At 35.4% G+C, this 19664-nt stretch overlaps 4 protein-coding genes and 2 pseudogenes across 4 annotated transcripts in view; all 6 read right to left on the minus strand.

The window, feature by feature from the left end:
* The window catches only part of LOC108550474 (odorant receptor 4-like), a 3198-nt gene extending 2212 nt beyond the window's left edge, over window positions 1–986 (minus strand). The window contains 3 exon segments of the mRNA XM_017904214.1: window positions 90–532; window positions 619–783; window positions 786–986. Of these exon segments, the coding sequence (XP_017759703.1) occupies window positions 90–532; window positions 619–783; window positions 786–986 (809 nt within the window).
* Window positions 987–1966: 980 nt separating this feature from the next.
* Window positions 1967–3544, minus strand: LOC108550475 (odorant receptor 4-like). The gene is made up of 5 exons (XM_017904215.1): window positions 2730–3544; window positions 2506–2605; window positions 2337–2447; window positions 2100–2255; window positions 1967–2023 (listed from the first exon to the last, which is right to left on the minus strand). The coding sequence occupies exons 1-5, from the start codon at window positions 3542–3544 to the stop codon at window positions 1967–1969; spliced, it is 1239 nt and encodes a 412-aa protein (XP_017759704.1).
* A 972-nt stretch (window positions 3545–4516) lies between these two features.
* Window positions 4517–6100, minus strand: LOC108550476 (odorant receptor 85b). The gene is made up of 5 exons (XM_017904217.1): window positions 5301–6100; window positions 5114–5213; window positions 4929–5039; window positions 4650–4805; window positions 4517–4573 (listed from the first exon to the last, which is right to left on the minus strand). The coding sequence occupies exons 1-5, from the start codon at window positions 6098–6100 to the stop codon at window positions 4517–4519; spliced, it is 1224 nt and encodes a 407-aa protein (XP_017759706.1).
* Window positions 6101–6831: 731 nt separating this feature from the next.
* LOC108550477 (odorant receptor 4-like) lies at window positions 6832–10294 on the minus strand (annotated as a pseudogene).
* Window positions 10295–11595: 1301 nt separating this feature from the next.
* Window positions 11596–13087, minus strand: LOC108550478 (uncharacterized; annotated as a pseudogene).
* Window positions 13088–14041: 954 nt separating this feature from the next.
* LOC108550479 (odorant receptor 4) lies at window positions 14042–18908 on the minus strand. Its single transcript, XM_017904218.1, has 12 exons — window positions 18094–18908; window positions 17870–17969; window positions 17701–17811; window positions 17464–17619; window positions 17335–17387; window positions 15983–16172; window positions 15715–15896; window positions 15497–15628; window positions 15330–15429; window positions 15152–15262; window positions 14195–14350; window positions 14042–14095 (listed from the first exon to the last, which is right to left on the minus strand). The coding sequence occupies exons 1-12, from the start codon at window positions 18906–18908 to the stop codon at window positions 14042–14044; spliced, it is 2160 nt and encodes a 719-aa protein (XP_017759707.1).
* Window positions 18909–19664: the final 756 nt, after the last annotated feature.

Raw genomic sequence — 19664 nt, forward strand, 5'->3', positions numbered from 1 at the left:
TGTCCCAACCATCTCAGAAAATCTATAATAGTACCGGATACGTGTCCATAAACTGTAAAGAATGATATATATTTCCATAGTGTTTGTACCTTAAAATCCTTATATGGTGTTTGATAATTTTTGTCAGCCGTATGTATGAATTAGAATTTCCCTTCGAAAATTTTCCGTCAACCAAATCATTCAATCGAGATATAATTACATCTATCTGTCCACAGGCATGCGTTGCAAAAAGTGCAGCCAGTCCACAAGCACCAGTTGTCACGGTATCAAACACAAATCCGCACATGCATTGAAGAATATATATTAATTCATAGACGGGTGTTCTTTGAACGTCATAAAAGCCACTATACGTAGGATAAACCAGCAATTTTATCGTTCGATTATATTCGTCAACGTATGATCCCATAGCATACTGCATGATCGTGTGATAAATTATGCCACCACTGTACATGAAAATAACACTACACATGGTCAGATGTCGACCGATTTTTCCATATTTTAACATATGCTCGCGATCTTTCTGATCCTCTACCTGTCAAGTAGTTGTTATATTTTTTTAACGGAGCTCTCGAATTTTACTTTTTAACTTGACAAATATAAATATTTACCGTTACTGACCTGCTTCCAATCAGAATATACCTGCTTGATACAGTGTTCGATTTTTGGTTTACGCATTGTTAGAACCCAATACTTCATTAAGGAGATGAAAGAGAAGGATGTCAAACCTGACAACTTCAATCGTAGCAACTGATCCTTTTGTTCCAACACTATATGTAGCACACACACTGTATCAGAGTGAAGAGAAAGGCTAGATTATTGACACAAATCGCGATTTTGGATAAAAAATTGCCAATATCCTCAAACACGGCCGGCCAGATGCCGATGGCGTTCAAAACCCATTTGTTATGCTTTGTGACGTAAAAAATGTCTTGTTCGTAATTTGGATTTCGCGGGTTACCAATTTGGTTTCGTGCAGATGGATGCATGTTCGCAGACAGTTCGGAAGGAACTGTCACTACTGTGCCGTTGTTTTCGATACAGTAGCAACATTGATTGCACGGTTGTTGAGTTTGTGTTCGAGATACTGCGTGCGTGCATCCCTCCGAGTACTTCCAAATCGATTATTGCTCAGCAGGTTTGGAGAAGACTAACAAAAGCTACCGCTGACTCTACTTGCTACAGTGTTCAACTTTGTTTCTAGGTATACGCATAGGGTTGTTGATACGAAGTGCATAGCGACTAAGAATTTCTCTTGTTAAAGATTTCAGTTGTATATGAAAGTTTGTATAAAATAACAGTACCTACCTCTCTAAGCATAAAAAATATTACAGTTTTCTCACTTTTTCTAAAATGGTAGCTTTTCAAATGTGATTGCTACTTATTTATTTATTTAAAAGTTATTTATTTAAATTGATACTCACTGATATTTAAATATAAGAAGAAAGATTTATAAGTGCTACTTTGTATGGGTTATAATAGGCTACGCCTACTTGTTTTACGCAGGCGTAGCCAACCCCCGAGGAGTCACCTGTTGGAATTTACTGGCTATGGTAAAACGCATGCGTTGTCTGGTGTAACTTTTACCTTTATACTTTCAGATGATTTCTCGTACGAAGTAACATTTGTCATAATAATTGTCTTTGATCCTAAGTATTATCTGCGATTAGCAGTTTAATGTTTCACGCTAAATTTACCTTTGGAGAAGGAAATAGCAATGATTAAAAACGGATATTGAAAATCATTTACATCATCATATAATCAGTTACTATCAGTAGCATCTAAAATTAATTTTCTTTTCTTGTTAGTTATATCGAACAAATTCAACACCGCTTGAGTTTAAATTGGTCGTAGGTAATTAATTGATGTACCCCTGAGCTTCATTTGAAAAACTGATATCTGCGAAAATAATTTACCAATAATAAAATGACCCAATTTTTTGGTAGTAATTGTAAAGAATTAAGTTTCATTACCAGACTGCAACTGTTCGAATTAAATTCAAATAAGCTACCGACGTTTTCACTACCTGAATATCGTTAAGCGTTAAACATCAGTTTATTTTTTTATATTTTGTTGAAACTTTATTAAGGAACGAGACTCACAGAGCTGAACGTGTTCAACGATAAATCGACCATTTTCCCAGCTGTGAGTTTTGGTGGATTCTGGGATACAGAGATCAGTAGAATAAGATCGTAAGCTTCTTTAGCTGGCAAATCATACCAATTGATTTCATATGAAATTGTACCAATTTGGCTACACTGATCACGATTATTAAAAATCTTTGCAAAATTAAAAATACATATACAAATAAGAATAATTTAATTAAATAGGATAAGTACCTGCTCAGTAAGAGTTTCGCCAATGTAGCAAAATATGAATATATTAAATGTAAAAGAAATCAGCAAGGTAAAGAGAGTTAACATCGCGATAGTATCGCTGTTTTGCCATTCCTGAAATAATTACGAATAATATATTCTTTTTCGAATAGATGATAATTGAACTGCTTACCGTTATGAAGTAATATTCGAGTAAACACATATTTAACGTGGATTCTATAATTTCCATGAAACATATTTCGCGTAAAGCTTCTTCTATATTGTTGGAGAATCTGAAATTTGTTTCCATTTGATTCTTTAACGTTTCTTTACATTCGATAAAATATAGAAAAAGAACGAGCAACTTTTGTTACATCCGTTTATCCGAGTGAGCAATTTTTATTCGCTATTACTTACCCTAAAATTTCCACGTGATCTCGTACGATAGTAACGATAGAATCGCTACCGTTCTTCTTCCCTTCTTCTTTCTTTTTTACCAAATTTTGCAGCTTTGATAATTGTATCTCGATTTGACCACAGCTGTGAGTAACAAAAATTGCAGCGAAACTATACGCGGCGGTTGCGACGCTGTACATAACCATCCCGGCGAAACAGTGGAGGAAAAACACGATTTCATATGCAGGACTAGACTGTACGTCAAGGAATGAATCGTAACCAGCATAGGTTAAGGGCTTTAGCGTGATGTTCTCTTTATTCCTCTCCGTCGATAATAATTGCATCACCGTGTGGAAAGACATTCCGCCGGTATACAAGAAGACAGCGCACACGGTGATGAGTTTTCTGCTGATAGTCACGTACTTCAGCATGATCGCTCGGTGATTCGGATCCTGCACCATTTTCCAGTCCTTTCTCACATGTTGCATACAACGCTCGAGGTAGGGTCCTTTCAGGCCAATATAGCAGTATTTAATCGCGGATGATAAACAAAAACCAACTGGGCCAAACATCTGTAGCTTCGTTTCTATTCTTTTGTCCACAAAGAACGCATGGTGGCCGGATGGTAGAATAATGAATAACATACTGAACAAGCAAACAGTCATCAAAAAGATGGACACGAGCTGTTCCAGCTTGCTGGTGTAACTATAAATGAGAGGCCACAAACCGATCGCTTTCAAAAGCCACTGGCACATCTGTAAAGTATAATGTATATCGTTTTCGTAATGGTTGTTCCTCAATTCACCGACAATGGCATTATCTAATCGATCAGACATATTGACAGCTCTATGGTGCATTGCCGACTGACCGTCATCCTATAAACCTCAACGACGATATTGCTAGAACGCAAGCGCGCGCCACTTTGTTTCTGCGAAAGCACGATGAATTTCACCATGTGCATGCGCTTTGCGAATACGGTGGTGGGGCAGCTTTCGTCGATGAACATAAAACGATATTTCCTTTATTGCATTTGTCGTTTTATATTCGTTGCGGAGGTCATAGCGCATCTATGGGAGGAGAGCGAGCGATGACAATGTGAAAAAATCATTCTATTAGGTAATCGTTCTTAGATCGACTTTCATTGGATGATAAGTTTATATTTTATTTTTGCGAATTAAGTAGGTTTATTGTAACTGTTCTGTTCTGAATTATGTATTTATATTAGTCATATTTTATATGATAATATATATACGTACATATCCAGTTGGATATCCAATTAATATCTTGGATCGTGAGACCATTTGGTTGAACTTCTTTTCTTCGAGTAAAATAGTCGTAAAAATGTTTAATTTTTTGGGTTATGAAAAGAAAATGTAGCTATATACTTTACAGAATAACAAGTGGTATAAATCTACAGCTTGAATCTCGTTTAAACGTAACTTTCCATCTCCTTTTTTGATAGATTGTGTTATTGTATCATTGGATTACTTACATAGATAGAAAAGATATCTATGAAAAAAGAAGTACGGAACTTAAGATATATATCAAAGTCGTGTCTCAAATTTGACTTCTATTTATCTTTCTATTATTTCAAGGTGTAATTTTCAAATATTTATTTTCTAATTCTATTTATTATATAGTTTATGGCCCAACACAAATTGTTCGGTTACATGAAAATAAATTTAACAATTTGAATAATAAATTTCAGATTAGGTCCAGATTAGGCCTAGATTATCAGTACTGTTATATACAGTTCAGGTACGAAATTTCTGTCTTGAATATATAATCGTGTACCTTAGTAATTTTCATCACAATTCAGTGACCGTTCGCAACAAGTTCAGGTAAACCAGCGAGGCTTTTAATATCTGAAAATGGGAAATATCATTATTGGTTGGAGATTTTATCTGCAAGTAGATATTTAATTAGCTCTGGGTCACCTACAGCGACAAAAGCATTCATCGAGAGAACAAGTACTCTGCCTGCCGTGAGTTTAGGCGGATATTTCGAAATGGCAAGCAACATTACGATATCACGAGCTTTTCTTCCAGGTAGATTGTACCACTCTACTTCGTACGAAGCTGTCGCAATTTCGCTACCCTGATACAACACTCATATCAATTATACTAATGGTTAATTATCCGACTCTAGGTTAAAAAATGAAATGAGGAACGAAGTGAATATACGCATGAATCGTTTCGAGTATCTATTTTTTGCAAGTACCTGTCCAAGAAGAAGTTCTCCTACGTAACAAAATATGAATATGTTGAAAATAAAAGAACTCAAGAGAATAATATACGTTGATATCGCGACCGAATCGCTAATCTGCCATTCCTAAAAGATATCGGCTTATAATTGTCTACCATATTTGTTATTTAATACCGAATAATGATTCGAATTATATTTACCATCATACAATAATATTGAAGTAGGCATATTAACAAAGTAGATACTATCACTTCTACAAAAAATAATTCGCGCAGAGTTTTCTCAACGTTCTTCGTAAATCTGAAATTCCATAATCATTGCTTAAAGGAACAAATTTAATTGTAAAATGTACATTTGACATTATAATCATATTATTTATCATCTGACCTCAGGATCTCCGTGTGGTCCTTCACGATAATTGCTAAGCAATTTTCAAAACCAGTTTCCAGCATTTTCCCTTTCATCTTCAAATTTTCTAATCTTGACGTTTGTATCTTAATTTGACCGCTGGCGTGGGTAATGAATATTGCTGTTAAACTGAATGCAGCCATCGTGATATTACCTATGATCAAAACATAAATGCACTGCATGCAATATACCACTTTATATATGGGACTCTGCTGGATGTCGAGAGGTGTCTCGTAGCTAGGATAACTAAGGGGTCTAATCGTCAAGTTGGTGTCGATCTCCTTTGACAGCAATGGCATAATGACGTGATAGGACAAACCACCGGTGTACAATAAGACTGCACATAACATGATCAATTTTCTACTCATAATCACATATTGCACCATGATATCACGATGATCTTTATTCTGTAACTTCTTCCAATCCCTCTGAACATGTTGGATGCAACGGTTGAGCTTGGAACCCTTCATACCAAGGTAACCATACTTAAATAGCGACGTGAAACAAAACGCTACCGGTCCTAGATATTTAATCTTAGCTTTCAGCTCTTCTTCATTGAACAGAATATAACTGAACGGCACCATGACAAATTGTAGGACGGAACAACAAATTAGAATCAATATCACAGATACTATTTTTCCGAATTTATTTGCGTCCTTGTAGATGAAGGAATAAATACCTATAGGTTTCAAAATCCAATAGCAAAACTGAAACGTGTAACGTATATCGCTTTTATAATGATCGTTCAGGGGGCGATCGTCGATACTAGAAGATTGCATGTTGACGACTTCAGAGTAGAGCGTCAACTGAAATCTTCCAACAGATCACAGTCACGCTAAGCTGCATGTTTGCCATGGGACGCAAGCGCAAGACCGACTGAATAAAACTATTTTATAATCGATAGGGACCACATGTTGCTTCTACAAAACTTGTACTTATGTTTAGTTCTACGAGTATTTCAGTTTCGAAGCGATATCTGGCAGAGGCTTCGTTTAGTATTGTTTCGTGAAACAAAGTGAAGATATAATGCTTCAATTTGGAATTTATATAATATAATAAATATATATTTCTTCTCCTTATTTAAGTAAAAAAGTTTGCTCACCACGATATTAGTCGAAAATGTCAATATAATTGAACTTTCCAGTCAAATTCTATTGAATTGCAATGGTTATAGCAAATCAATAGAGTTTTTTCTCCTTATTTATGTAAAATATATTTATATATGTAAAATATATTAAATATATTTACATAAATAATTAATTATATATATATATAATAAGATTATTAAAGTGTAGAAACTAATTATATGAAATTTTATCCACTTTCATATCGTACATGCTTTTTCATGCGTATTGCAAACAGAACATACACCAATTTAAGCTTGTAACACATGCATGAGAAGGATGAAAGGAATATTCTTTGTACTTTCACTTTTACACAAAATTTGTATAAATTGAAAACTTCTGAAGTTTACTATGTAAATATATGTTCGGTACATGCTAGGTAGATTTTACATCGTAGCTTGACGTAGTATATTTAAATATCCGAAAACGGTTTTTACTATCTGGAATTACAAATATCATGAACTGTTTGAAAAATTAGTAATGATTTTTACAGTAATAGAAATAATAAAACGTACATTACCAAAGGTGTAGACAGATAATGTAATCAATTTTCCGGCAGTAATTTTAATTTCCATGCTAGATCGTGAAATGATCATAACGAGATTCAAGATCTCTTTGTCAGGCAATTGATACCAATTCGTCATGTAAACTATGTCACCAACTTTCTTACACTGTCAGTAATTCGGCCACAGTTAATTAATTATAATACCAGATTATGGCATTGTATGTTTATTACCTGTTCTGATAGTAATTCACCGATATAACATACTAAAAATATGTTAAAAGTCATAGATACAATTATCATAGCATATGTAACCAAATTTTGAATATTATGTTCAGACCATTCCTAGGGAAAAATAAACGTTTCCAATTAGATCGATCACAGATGATTAGATTATAGAATATATGCTTTTGCCACAAGTGATGAACTTATCGGAATAACTTGAAATAAATGGGTATCTACAATAATTCGACTGTACAATTACGTGATTTACGGAAAATTTTTTGGGTTACGAATAAGAAACTCGTCAACGTGATATCGGATAAATTACATTTAACGTAAGACACGCACACGAACAAGCAAACGTTCAAATTTAATTAATAAATTTGCCAATAATTCCGATTAATCGCTAAAATAAGTTATTCAGATATTATAGGGAGCAATAGCAAAAGAATAGTGGAGGAAACCCTCTCCTCCAAGGTGAGGTACGTGGGGTCCACCCGCGTGCTGGTGACCCCATCGGTCGTTTATGACCCCTAGGGAGGGCCTGAGGTTACCAACGTGTGCGGACCACGTGGAGCCCTCAGGCCTATTGTCAGCCAAGTGTTAAGAACCGTCGCCTAATTTCGTTAAATTAGGGATTTCCAGGATTCTCGTGTTCCGCGACACGAGAAGTCAAAGAAAAAAGGTAAAGCATTCAAATGTGTTGAAGGCATGGAGAGGAAAATTCCGATGCCGAATTGTTTGATCCTAAGACCTGGCTGTAAGAAGACCGTAACGGGTCTTCCTTGTTCCACGACGGAACAATCAGAATCTTCTATTTTCTTTACTGTTACTTTAGATGTTATTTCAACAATACTTTTATTCCTCGCCGCTGCCTTTGGTGTTGGTATGTTTGATGGTTCGGTTTCCTCCGCGTCGTCTATGCGATCAATTGTATAAACTTCGGGTGTGTGCTCTTGTATCTGGTAGTCTTGGATCTTGCCGAACGAAATTTCGACTTTTTTAATATGTATTTCGACCGTGTTCAAAAAATCTGTTCTTATTATTAAGTCGTAACGCATTAATGAGTTTGGGACTAAATTAATTTTAATTGGGTAACTGTTATCATCTATTTCTACTTGTGTACTAAACTGGCCTAACGTTTTATTGTTCTCCGACCCTATTCCCCAAAATTTTATTTCTTTTCCTACTAACTGCTCCACACACTCATTCGGCCCGCTATTACCCTTCATCCATTGTTAGTGTCCACCGCTCGCCATCCCACAATCTTGTTATGCAACAGATACTATTATACACCAATAGCATTCAAGTAAGCAGTTTAGGAAAGTGATACCAACGTATTCTAGGAAACACACTTCAATTTATACGTAGGATTCTTCTGCATATCAAAAAATGCTTCGTATCGAAAATAGGTAAGAGATCTAATCGCAAAGTTCTTGATGATCTGTTTATTTGTTAATAATTATAAAAAATTCACGAAAAAGATAAAACTATTACTGCATTATTATACAACCATAGCTCGAAGGAAATTTAAATATGCCAACGATGTCTTCAAAACCTGTAAAAATAAGGTTACGTTCAATTGTTAAAAGATGAAATTGGGATTTACGTTATCGTGATTACGTGTAATGTGCTTGAAATATCGTTAAAAACCCACATTTACAAAAGAAGGCAATGACAAATCAATTACACTGCCCGCGCTAATTTTCACCGGGTTATGTGACATGGCGATAATCAAAATGAGTCCCTTCGTCGTCTGAGTTGGTAAATTGTACCAATCGGTCATGTAACAAAATTCTCCAACGAGAGTACTCTATAATATAAATAATAAATAACAAAAAGAGAATATCACGAATGAAAATGCACTATTAATATTGCAAAATACCTTTTCTATTAAAAGATTCCCAATGTAGCACAGTAAGAACATGTTAAACGTCAAGGATATTAATAGTAACGTGTACGTTGACAAACCAATGATATTATTTTGTTCCCAATCCTATTACAAAAAAATCAAGTTAACATAAAATTCATGTATACACGAATAGAAAGTAATGAAAACGTACTGTCAAGCAATAGTATTCAAGCAAGCATATTACGAAAGTGGTACCAATGAATTCTAAGAAGCACACTTCCTGCAGAACTGTCCCAACCATCTCAGAAAATCTATAATAGTACCGGATACGTGTCCATAAACTGTAAAGAATGATATATATTTCCATAGTGTTTGTACCTTAAAATCCTTATATGGTGTTTGATAATTTTTGTCAGCCGTATGTATGAATTAGAATTTCCCTTCGAAAATTTTCCGTCAACCAAATCATTCAATCGAGATATAATTACATCTATCTGTCCACAGGCATGCGTTGCAAAAAGTGCAGCCAGTCCACAAGCACCAGTTGTCACGGTATCAAACACAAATCCGCACATGCATTGAAGAATATATATTAATTCATAGACGGGTGTTCTTTGAACGTCATAAAAGCCACTATACGTAGGATAAACCAGCAATTTTATCGTTCGATTATATTCGTCAACGTATGATCCCATAGCATACTGCATGATCGTGTGATAAATTATGCCACCACTGTACATGAAAATAACACTACACATGGTCAGATGTCGACCGATTTTTCCATATTTTAACATATGCTCGCGATCTTTCTGATCCTCTACCTGTCAAGTAGTTGTTATATTTTTTTAACGGAGCTCTCGAATTTTACTTTTTAACTTGACAAATATAAATATTTACCGTTACTGACCTGCTTCCAATCAGAATATACCTGCTTGATACAGTGTTCGATTTTTGGTTTACGCATTGTTAGAACCCAATACTTCATTAAGGAGATGAAACAGAAGGATGTCAAACCTGACAACTTCAATCGTAGCAACTGATCCTTTTCTTCCAACACTATATGTAGCACACACTGTATCAGAGTGAAGAGCAAGGCTAGATTATTGACAGAAATCGCGATTTTGGATAAAAAATTGCCAATACCCTCAAACACGGCCGGCCAGATGCCGATGGCGTTCAAAACCCATTTGTTATGCTTTGTGACGTAAACAATGTCTTGTTCGTAATTTGGATTTCGCGGGTTACCAGTTTGGTTTCGTGCAGATGGATACATGTTCGCAGACAGTTGGGAAGGAACTGCCACTACTGTGCCGTTGTTTTCCATACAGTAGCAACATTGATTGCACGGTTGTTGAGTTTGTGTTCGAGATACTGCGTGCGTGCATCCCTCCGAGTACTTCCAAATCGATTATTGCTCAGCAGGTGTGGAGAAGATTATAATTATAACAATAGCTACCGCTGACTCTACATACTACGTTGTAAAACTTTGTCTCGAGGTATAGGGGTATTGATAGGACGTGCCTAACGTCTAATAACTTCTGTTGACACAAATTTTCGTCGTACATAAAGATTTATATAAAATAGCAATACCTTGTGTATAGAAATGGAAACCAATGTTTTGTACGTTTTTTAATAGTTAACAAATTAATATATTTAGATAATAATATTTAAATATTGGCAATAATTCACAATAAACTATTTTAAACAAAAAGAATTCACACTATCTAGAAAATTCTTTTCTCTCTCTCTCTCTCACTCTTATTAATACATGTTTACTCTTAGATGATTCTTACGTAGCTGTTTTATTCTGGCACATTCTTCTAAACATTTTTTGTAACAACGTTCATACAAGACTCCACTCGTATATATTATATTTATATCATACCAAATGACTTTCACTTATTCTGCCTCATTCCCACTCACATATCTAACGATTTAAACGTGAGAAGTATTATAATTTTTTTGTTTCTCATGAAAAGGTATGTTAATGTTAGTGGTGGATGAAATAACAACAATATTGATTTAATAGTTTGATAACAGAACAAAAAAATTATAACAGAATTAGTAAAAATAGATTCGCTTCACTCCACGATATAATCTTTGCACGACTCTCTCACACACAACGTGTTTTACTGTCTACTGTCCTCCAAGCACTAACTGTTTTTCACGACTCTTACCATTAGTCATACTCGACACACACACATATATTCTTTCACACAAACATTCTTTACACTTATACCAAACATATATACTTAAAAATCTATGTAACTACTACCACAGTTAATCCTTGCAATACCATTTTGGCGATATTGTTACTCATCAGGAAAAATGAAGTAGCAATGATTAAAACGATCGTTGCGAAATTTTACTATAATTACTATGAGACAATTACTATGAGAAATATTTAGATTTATTTTCTTCCTTAGTTATGTTCAACAAATTGTGAGTAACTTCATATGTTATTAATACAGATACCTTTGTGCTCTATTGGACAATATGACATCTGGAAAAAATAATTATTCAATAAAAGATTGATACAATTTTTCAGCAGTAATTACAAAGAATTAGGTAACATTACCAGGCCGTAAGTGTTCGAAGTAAATTTAAATATACTACCGACGTTTTGACTACCTGAATATCGTTAAGGGTTAAACTTAAGTTTATTTGTTTCATAATTCGTTGAAACTGTATTATATATGTACATATGTATTACGAGACTTACAGAACTAAATGTATTCAGTGATAAATTGATTATTTTCCCAGCTGTAAGCTTCGGTGGATTTTGCGATACAGCAATTAGTAGAATAAGATCATAGGCTTCCTTAACTGACAAGTTGTACCATTCAATTTCATAACAAACTGTACCAATTTGTTTACACTAACCACAAATATTGGGTATGTTCAATGGAGTGGAAGAAATACGTATATATATGAATAAATGCAATTTTTGTATAACTACCTGTTCAGAGAGAAGTTCGCTTGCGTTGCAAAATATAAACACATTAAATGTAAAGGATAAGAGTATCGAGAAATATGTTAATATCACAGCAATATCACTGTTTTCGCATTCCTAAAATAATTACAAAAATCATATTCTATTTTAAATAGATGCTAATTTAATTGTTTACCGTTATGCAGTAGTATTCGAGTAAACACATAATTAACGTTGATTCTACGATTTCCACTAAGCATATTTCTCGTAGAGCTTCTTCCATATTTTTCGAAAATCTGGAAATTTGTTGTTTATCGTAAGTTATAAGAGAAGATACAAACTTTTATTCCATTCGTTTATCAAAAAGAACAAATTTTCCGATATGTCATACCTTAAAATTTCCACGTGATCATGAACGATAGTAGCGATAGAGTTAGGACTACTTTTCTTTTCCACCTTATCCTTCACAAAATCGAGTAACTTTGCAATCTGTATCTGAATCTGTCCACAGATATGAGTAACAAAAATCGCTGTCAAACTATATGCTACGGTCGTGATGTTTTGCATAATCAACGCCGTCATGCAGTGAACAGAAAACACAATTTCGTATGTCGGGCTGGATTGTACATCAAAAAACGCATCGTAACCATGGTATGTCAGCGGCCTCGCCGCGTTGTTTTCCCTAGTCCTCTCTTTCGATAATAAATGCATTATCGTGTGGTAAGACATTCCGCAGGTAAATAAAAAAGTGGCACACACTGCGATAACTTTCCTGCTATTTTAACATGATCGTTCGATAACGCGGATCTTCTACCATCTTCCAGTCTCTTTTGAGATGTTGTATACAACGCTTGAGGGAAACTCCTTTTAGACTAAGGTAGCCATATTTAATCGTAGACGACAAACAGAAACCAGTGGGGCCAAGCAAATATCCAAAAACAGGTTGGATATGCACGTGATAATTACAAACAGCGAAATGACCTGTTACAATTTACTGGGGTGATCGTAAACCAGGGGCCATATCCCGATCGTTTTTAGCAGCCACTGGCACAGTTGCAAAGTATAATGTATGTCGTTTTCGTAATGCTTATTCCTCGGTTGGCCGTCAATGGTATCGTATGATCGATCATGCATACTGACGACTCTATGGTACACTGTCGACTGATCGACACGGTATGAACTTCAACACGATATTGTTAGAACGCAAGCGTCCATCTTTTCCTTTCAATGAAAGTGTATGATGAACTGCACGCACGTGCTTCGCGAATAATGCAGGAGGATAGCATTCGCCGATAAACAGAGAGGAATCACGTTTTTTACTCTTAGCAAGTTTAATATTCGTCGTGGAGATTATAGTGCGTATAAGGGGAGATCGTTCAAGGGGTGTAAAATATACGTTTGCGTTCTAATTTTCATAGATTTCATATCTCAGTTTAAGTATAATCAGATTATCAGATATGTAATATATCTGACATTGTTATGTAAAATAGCTGTAAATTGTGGACGTACAATTTGCATTCATTAAACGTATTATTAGCCATTTTACTCTGAAATTCGCGCATGATCCTTCACAGTAGCTGCTACAAAATTTTTGACACTATTTTTTAATGTTACACTACCTTCTCTTAAAATTTCCAATCTCAACGTTTGTATCGTTTAATCTGACTGCAGGTGAAAATAGTAAATGAAACTGTACTCGATTCATTTAATGCGAGCTATAACCACACGCTGGCAGATACATGGAATATACAATATCACACATAGGATTCTTCTGCATATCAGAAAAAGCTTCGTATTCAAAATAAGTAAGAGGTATAATCGCAAAGTTTTTAATGATCACTAAATGATCTGTGTTCAACAATGAAGTGATACTACGATACGGTAAGTCAGCTTTATCCCTGTCAGATCTTTTCTACGTTCAATGCAAACGACTCAAGAGATAAACGAAATGTATACAATGTGCAAAATAATATTTTCAGGCATCAAGTATTTTGGTTGTAACAAAAATTTTCACAATATATACGTTTATTTGCTTTTCTACAATTAATAAGCAAAAATAACAAAGCTACTGTCGCTATTACTGGCCTTTTATACAACCGCTTTCCGAAGGAAATTTAAATACGCAAATGACGTTTTCAGAACCTGTAAGGATGAGAGTAGGTTTGATTATTACGAGACAAATTCCCGATTTATGTCATAATGATTTCGTGTAGTGTAGTTAAAATATTGTCAAAGACCTACATCTACGAAAGTAGGCAGGGACAAATAAATTATTCTACCGGCGCTAATTTTCGCCGGGATATGTGACAAGGCGATAATCAAAGTGAGTCCTTTGGTCATCTGGGTTGATAAATTGTACCAATCGGTCATGTAACAAAATTCTCCAACGATACTACTCTATAATATGAATAATAAATAACAAAAAGAGAATATCACGTGTTGCACCGCGTGGGTTTGGTGGATGAGGTCCACGCGGGTTTGGGTAGGATTTGATAATGCTGCTACCCTCTTCTCAATGTGTCGCGTCACTTACGAGACATTGAGCACTTCGGTGGTGCAATAAAGCGCAGTTTGTGGTGTATTTACATTTTATTACACGTTTTGTGAGTTGTACGATGATTGTGTGCAGTGTATCGTCTCAGCCTTTGCCGTTTCGTCTTGCTTCGTCTTCCGTTTTGTCTTCTCGTTTTATGTGTTTGACTAAGTTTCGATACCGTCTTGATGTTTTGTGTTTTACGTCTTACTACCGTCTTGTTCGTGTTACTCCTCGCTGTCGTCTGTTCTCTCACGCCTCACTGTCGTCTGATCTCTAGTTTTGGCTACTGTCTGTCGTCTCGTTTTGTCTAGTCTTGGTTTGCGGTGATTGCAGGAAAATGAGTGTAGGAGGAGGAAAATTAGAGTTTTTTCATTGGACAAGGAGTTTTGGCGGGCTCTTGGGTTAGGAGAGGGAATATGACAGGGAAGTTTCTCTTTTTGGTATTGTTTTGTTTTGATTTATACGTACGTCTGGTTAGCATTTTCGTGGGTCAGTCGCACGTGCGTCCCGTCTGTTGGGTCCGGTCTCAAGTATTACCGTCCCTAGTCCTTGTCTCGATTTATGATTGTCGCTTCTAAAGAGGAACGGCTAGACGCGCCTTCCAGCTATTATTGCCGTCGCAACATCACGAATGAAAATGTAGTAGTAATATTGTAAAATACCTTTTCTATTAAAAGATTCCCAATGAAGCACAGTAAGAACATGTTAAACGTCAAGGATATTAAGAGTAACGTGTACGTTGACAAACCAATGATATTATTTTGTTCCCAATCCTATTACAAAAAAATCAAGTTAACATAAAATTCATGTATACACGAATAGAAAGTAATGAAAACGTACTGTCAAGCAATAGTATTCAAGCAAGCATATTACGAAAGTGGTACCAATGAATTCTAAGAAGCACACTTCCTGCAGAACTGTCCCAACCATCTCAGAAAATCTATAATAGTACCGGATACGTTTCCATGAACTGCAAAGAATGATATATATTTCCATAGTGTTTGTACCTTAAAATCCTTATATGGCGTTTGATAAATTTTGTCAGCCGTATGTATGAATTAGAATTTCCCTTCGAAAATTTTCCGTCAACCAAATCATTCAGAAAAGTGCAGCCAGTCCACAAGCACCAGTTGTCACGGTATCAAACACAAATCCGCACATGCATTGAAGAATATATATTAATTCATAGACGGGTGTTCTTTGAACGTCATAAAAGCCACTATACGTAGGATAAACCAGCAATTTTATCGTTCGATTATATTCGTCAACGTATGATCCCATATCATACTGCATGATCGTGTGATAAATTATGCCACCACTGTACATGAAAATAACACTACACATGGTCAGATTTCGACCGATTTTTCCATATTTTAACATATGCTCGCGATCTTTCTGATCCTCTACCTGTCAAGTAGTTGTTATATTTTTTTAACGGAGCTCTCGAATTTTACTTTTTAACTTGACAAATATAAATATTTACCGTTACTGACCTGCTTCCAATCAGAATATACCTGCTTGATACAGTGTTCGATTTTTGGTTTACGCATTGTTAGAACCCAATACTTCATTAAGGAGATGAAAGAGAAGGATGTCAAACCTGACAACTTCAATCGTAGCAACTGATCCTTTTGTTCCAACACTATATGTAGCACACACACTGTATCAGAGTGAAGAGAAAGGCTAGATTATTGACACAAATCGCGATTTTGGATAAAAAATTGCCAATATCCTCAAACACGGCCGGCCAGATGCCGATGGCGTTCAAAACCCATTTGTTATGCTTTGTGACGTAAAAAATGTCTTGTTCGTAATTTGGATTTCGCGGGTTACCAATTTGGTTTCGTGCAGATGGATGCATGTTCGCAGACAGTTCGGAAGGAACTGTCACTACTGTGCCGTTGTTTTCGATACAGTAGCAACATTGATTGCACGGTTGTTGAGTTTGTGTTCGAGATACTGCGTGCGTGCATCCCTCCGAGTACTTCCAAATCGATTATTGCTCAGCAGGTTTGGAGAAGACTAACAAAAGCTACCGCTGACTCTACTTGCTACAGTGTTCAACTTTGTTTCTAGGTATACGCATAGGGTTGTTGATACGAAGTGCATAGCGACTAAGAATTTCTCTTGTTAAAGATTTCAGTTGTATATGAAAGTTTGTATAAAATAACAGTACCTACCTCTCTAAGCATAAAAAATATTACAGTTTTCTCACTTTTTCTAAAATGGTAGCTTTTCAAATGTGATTGCTACTTATTTATTTATTTAAAAGTTATTTATTTAAATTGATACTCACTGATATTTAAATATAAGAAGAAAGATTTATAAGTGCTACTTTGTATGGGTTATAATAGGCTACGCCTACTTGTTTTACGCAGGCGTAGCCAACCCCCGAGGAGTCACCTGTTGGAATTTACTGGCTATGGTAAAACGCATGCGTTGTCTGGTGTAACTTTTACCTTTATACTTTCAGATGATTTCTCGTACGAAGTAACATTTGTCATAATAATTGTCTTTGATCCTAAGTATTATCTGCGATTAGCAGTTTAATGTTTCACGCTAAATTTACCTTTGGAGAAGGAAATAGCAATGATTAAAAACGGATATTGAAAATCATTTACATCATCATATAATCAGTTACTATCAGTAGCATCTAAAATTAATTTTCTTTTCTTGTTAGTTATATCGAACAAATTCAACACCGCTTGAGTTTAAATTGGTCGTAGGTAATTAATTGATGTACCCCTGAGCTTCATTTGAAAAACTGATATCTGCGAAAATAATTTACCAATAATAAAATGACCCAATTTTTTGGTAGTAATTGTAAAGAATTAAGTTTCATTACCAGACTGCAACTGTTCGAATTAAATTCAAATAAGCTACCGACGTTTTCACTACCTGAATATCGTTAAGCGTTAAACATCAGTTTATTTTTTTATATTTTGTTGAAACTTTATTAAGGAACGAGACTCACAGAGCTGAACGTGTTCAACGATAAATCGACCATTTTCCCAGCTGTGAGTTTTGGTGGATTCTGGGATACAGAGATCAGTAGAATAAGATCGTAAGCTTCTTTAGCTGGCAAATCATACCAATTGATTTCATATGAAATTGTACCAATTTGGCTACACTGATCACGATTATTAAAAATCTTTGCAAAATTAAAAATACATATACAAATAAGAATAATTTAATTAAATAGGATAAGTACCTGCTCAGTAAGAGTTTCGCCAATGTAGCAAAATATGAATATATTAAATGTAAAAGAAATCAGCAAGGTAAAGAGAGTTAACATCGCGATAGTATCGCTGTTTTGCCATTCCTGAAATAATTACGAATAATATATTCTTTTTCGAATAGATGATAATTGAACTGCTTACCGTTATGAAGTAATATTCGAGTAAACACATATTTAACGTGGATTCTATAATTTCCATGAAACATATTTCGCGTAAAGCTTCTTCTATATTGTTGGAGAATCTGAAATTTGTTTCCATTTGATTCTTTAACGTTTCTTTACATTCGATAAAATATAGAAAAAGAACGAGCAACTTTTGTTACATCCGTTTATCCGAGTGAGCAATTTTTATTCGCTATTACTTACCCTAAAATTTCCACGTGATCTCGTACGATAGTAACGATAGAATCGCTACCGTTCTTCTTCCCTTCTTCTTTCTTTTTTACCAAATTTTGCAGCTTTGATAATTGTATCTCGATTTGACCACAGCTGTGAGTAACAAAAATTGCAGCGAAACTATACGCGGCGGTTGCGACGCTGTACATAACCATCCCGGCGAAACAGTGGAGGAAAAACACGATTTCATATGCAGGACTAGACTGTACGTCAAGGAATGAATCGTAACCAGCATAGGTTAAGGGCTTTAGCGTGATGTTCTCTTTATTCCTCTCCGTCGATAATAATTGCATCACCGTGTGGAAAGACATTCCGCCGGTATACAAGAAGACAGCGCACACGGTGATGAGTTTTCTGCTGATAGTCACGTACTTCAGCATGATCGCTCGGTGATTCGGATCCTGCACCATTTTCCAGTCCTTTCTCACATGTTGCATACAACGCTCGAGGTAGGGTCCTTTCAGGCCAATATAGCAGTATTTAATCGCGGATGATAAACAAAAACCAACTGGGCCAAACATCTGTAGCTTCGTTTCTATTCTTTTGTCCACAAAGAACGCATGGTGGCCGGATGGTAGAATAATGAATAACATACTGAACAAGCAAACAGTCATCAAAAAGATGGACACGAGCTGTTCCAGCTTGCTGGTGTAACTATAAATGAGAGGCCACAAACCGATCGCTTTCAAAAGCCACTGGCACATCTGTAAAGTATAATGTATATCGTTTTCGTAATGGTTGTTCCTCAATTCACCGACAATGGCATTATCTAATCGATCAGACATATTGACAGCTCTATGGTGCATTGCCGACTGACCGTCATCCTATAAACCTCAACGACGATATTGCTAGAACGCAAGCGCGCGCCACTTTGTTTCTGCGAAAGCACGATGAATTTCACCATGTGCATGCGCTTTGCGAATACGGTGGTGGGGCAGCTTTCGTCGATGAACATAAAACGATATTTCCTTTATTGCATTTGTCGTTTTATATTCGTTGCGGAGGTCATAGCGCATCTATGGGAGGAGAGCGAGCGATGACAATGTGAAAAAATCATTCTATTAGGTAATCGTTCTTAGATCGACTTTCATTGGATGATAAGTTTATATTTTATTTTTGCGAATTAAGTAGGTTTATTGTAACTGTTCTGTTCTGAATTATGTATTTATATTAGTCATATTTTATATGATAATATATATACGTACATATCCAGTTGGATATCCAATTAATATCTTGGATCGTGAGACCATTTGGTTGAACTTCTTTTCTTCGAGTAAAATAGTCGTAAAAATGTTTAATTTTTTGGGTTATGAAAAGAAAATGTAGCTATATACTTTACAGAATAACAAGTGGTATAAATCTACAGCTTGAATCTCGTTTAAACGTAACTTTCCATCTCCTTTTTTGATAGATTGTGTTATTGTATCATTGGATTACTTACATAGATAGAAAAGATATCTATGAAAAAAGAAGTACGGAACTTAAGATATATATCAAAGTCGTGTCTCAAATTTGACTTCTATTTATCTTTCTATTATTTC

Source organism: Eufriesea mexicana, unplaced genomic scaffold (assembly GCF_001483705.2).
Source record: "Eufriesea mexicana isolate 0111107269 unplaced genomic scaffold, ASM148370v2 scaffold2792, whole genome shotgun sequence".
Lineage (NCBI taxonomy): Eukaryota > Metazoa > Arthropoda > Insecta > Hymenoptera > Apidae > Eufriesea > Eufriesea mexicana.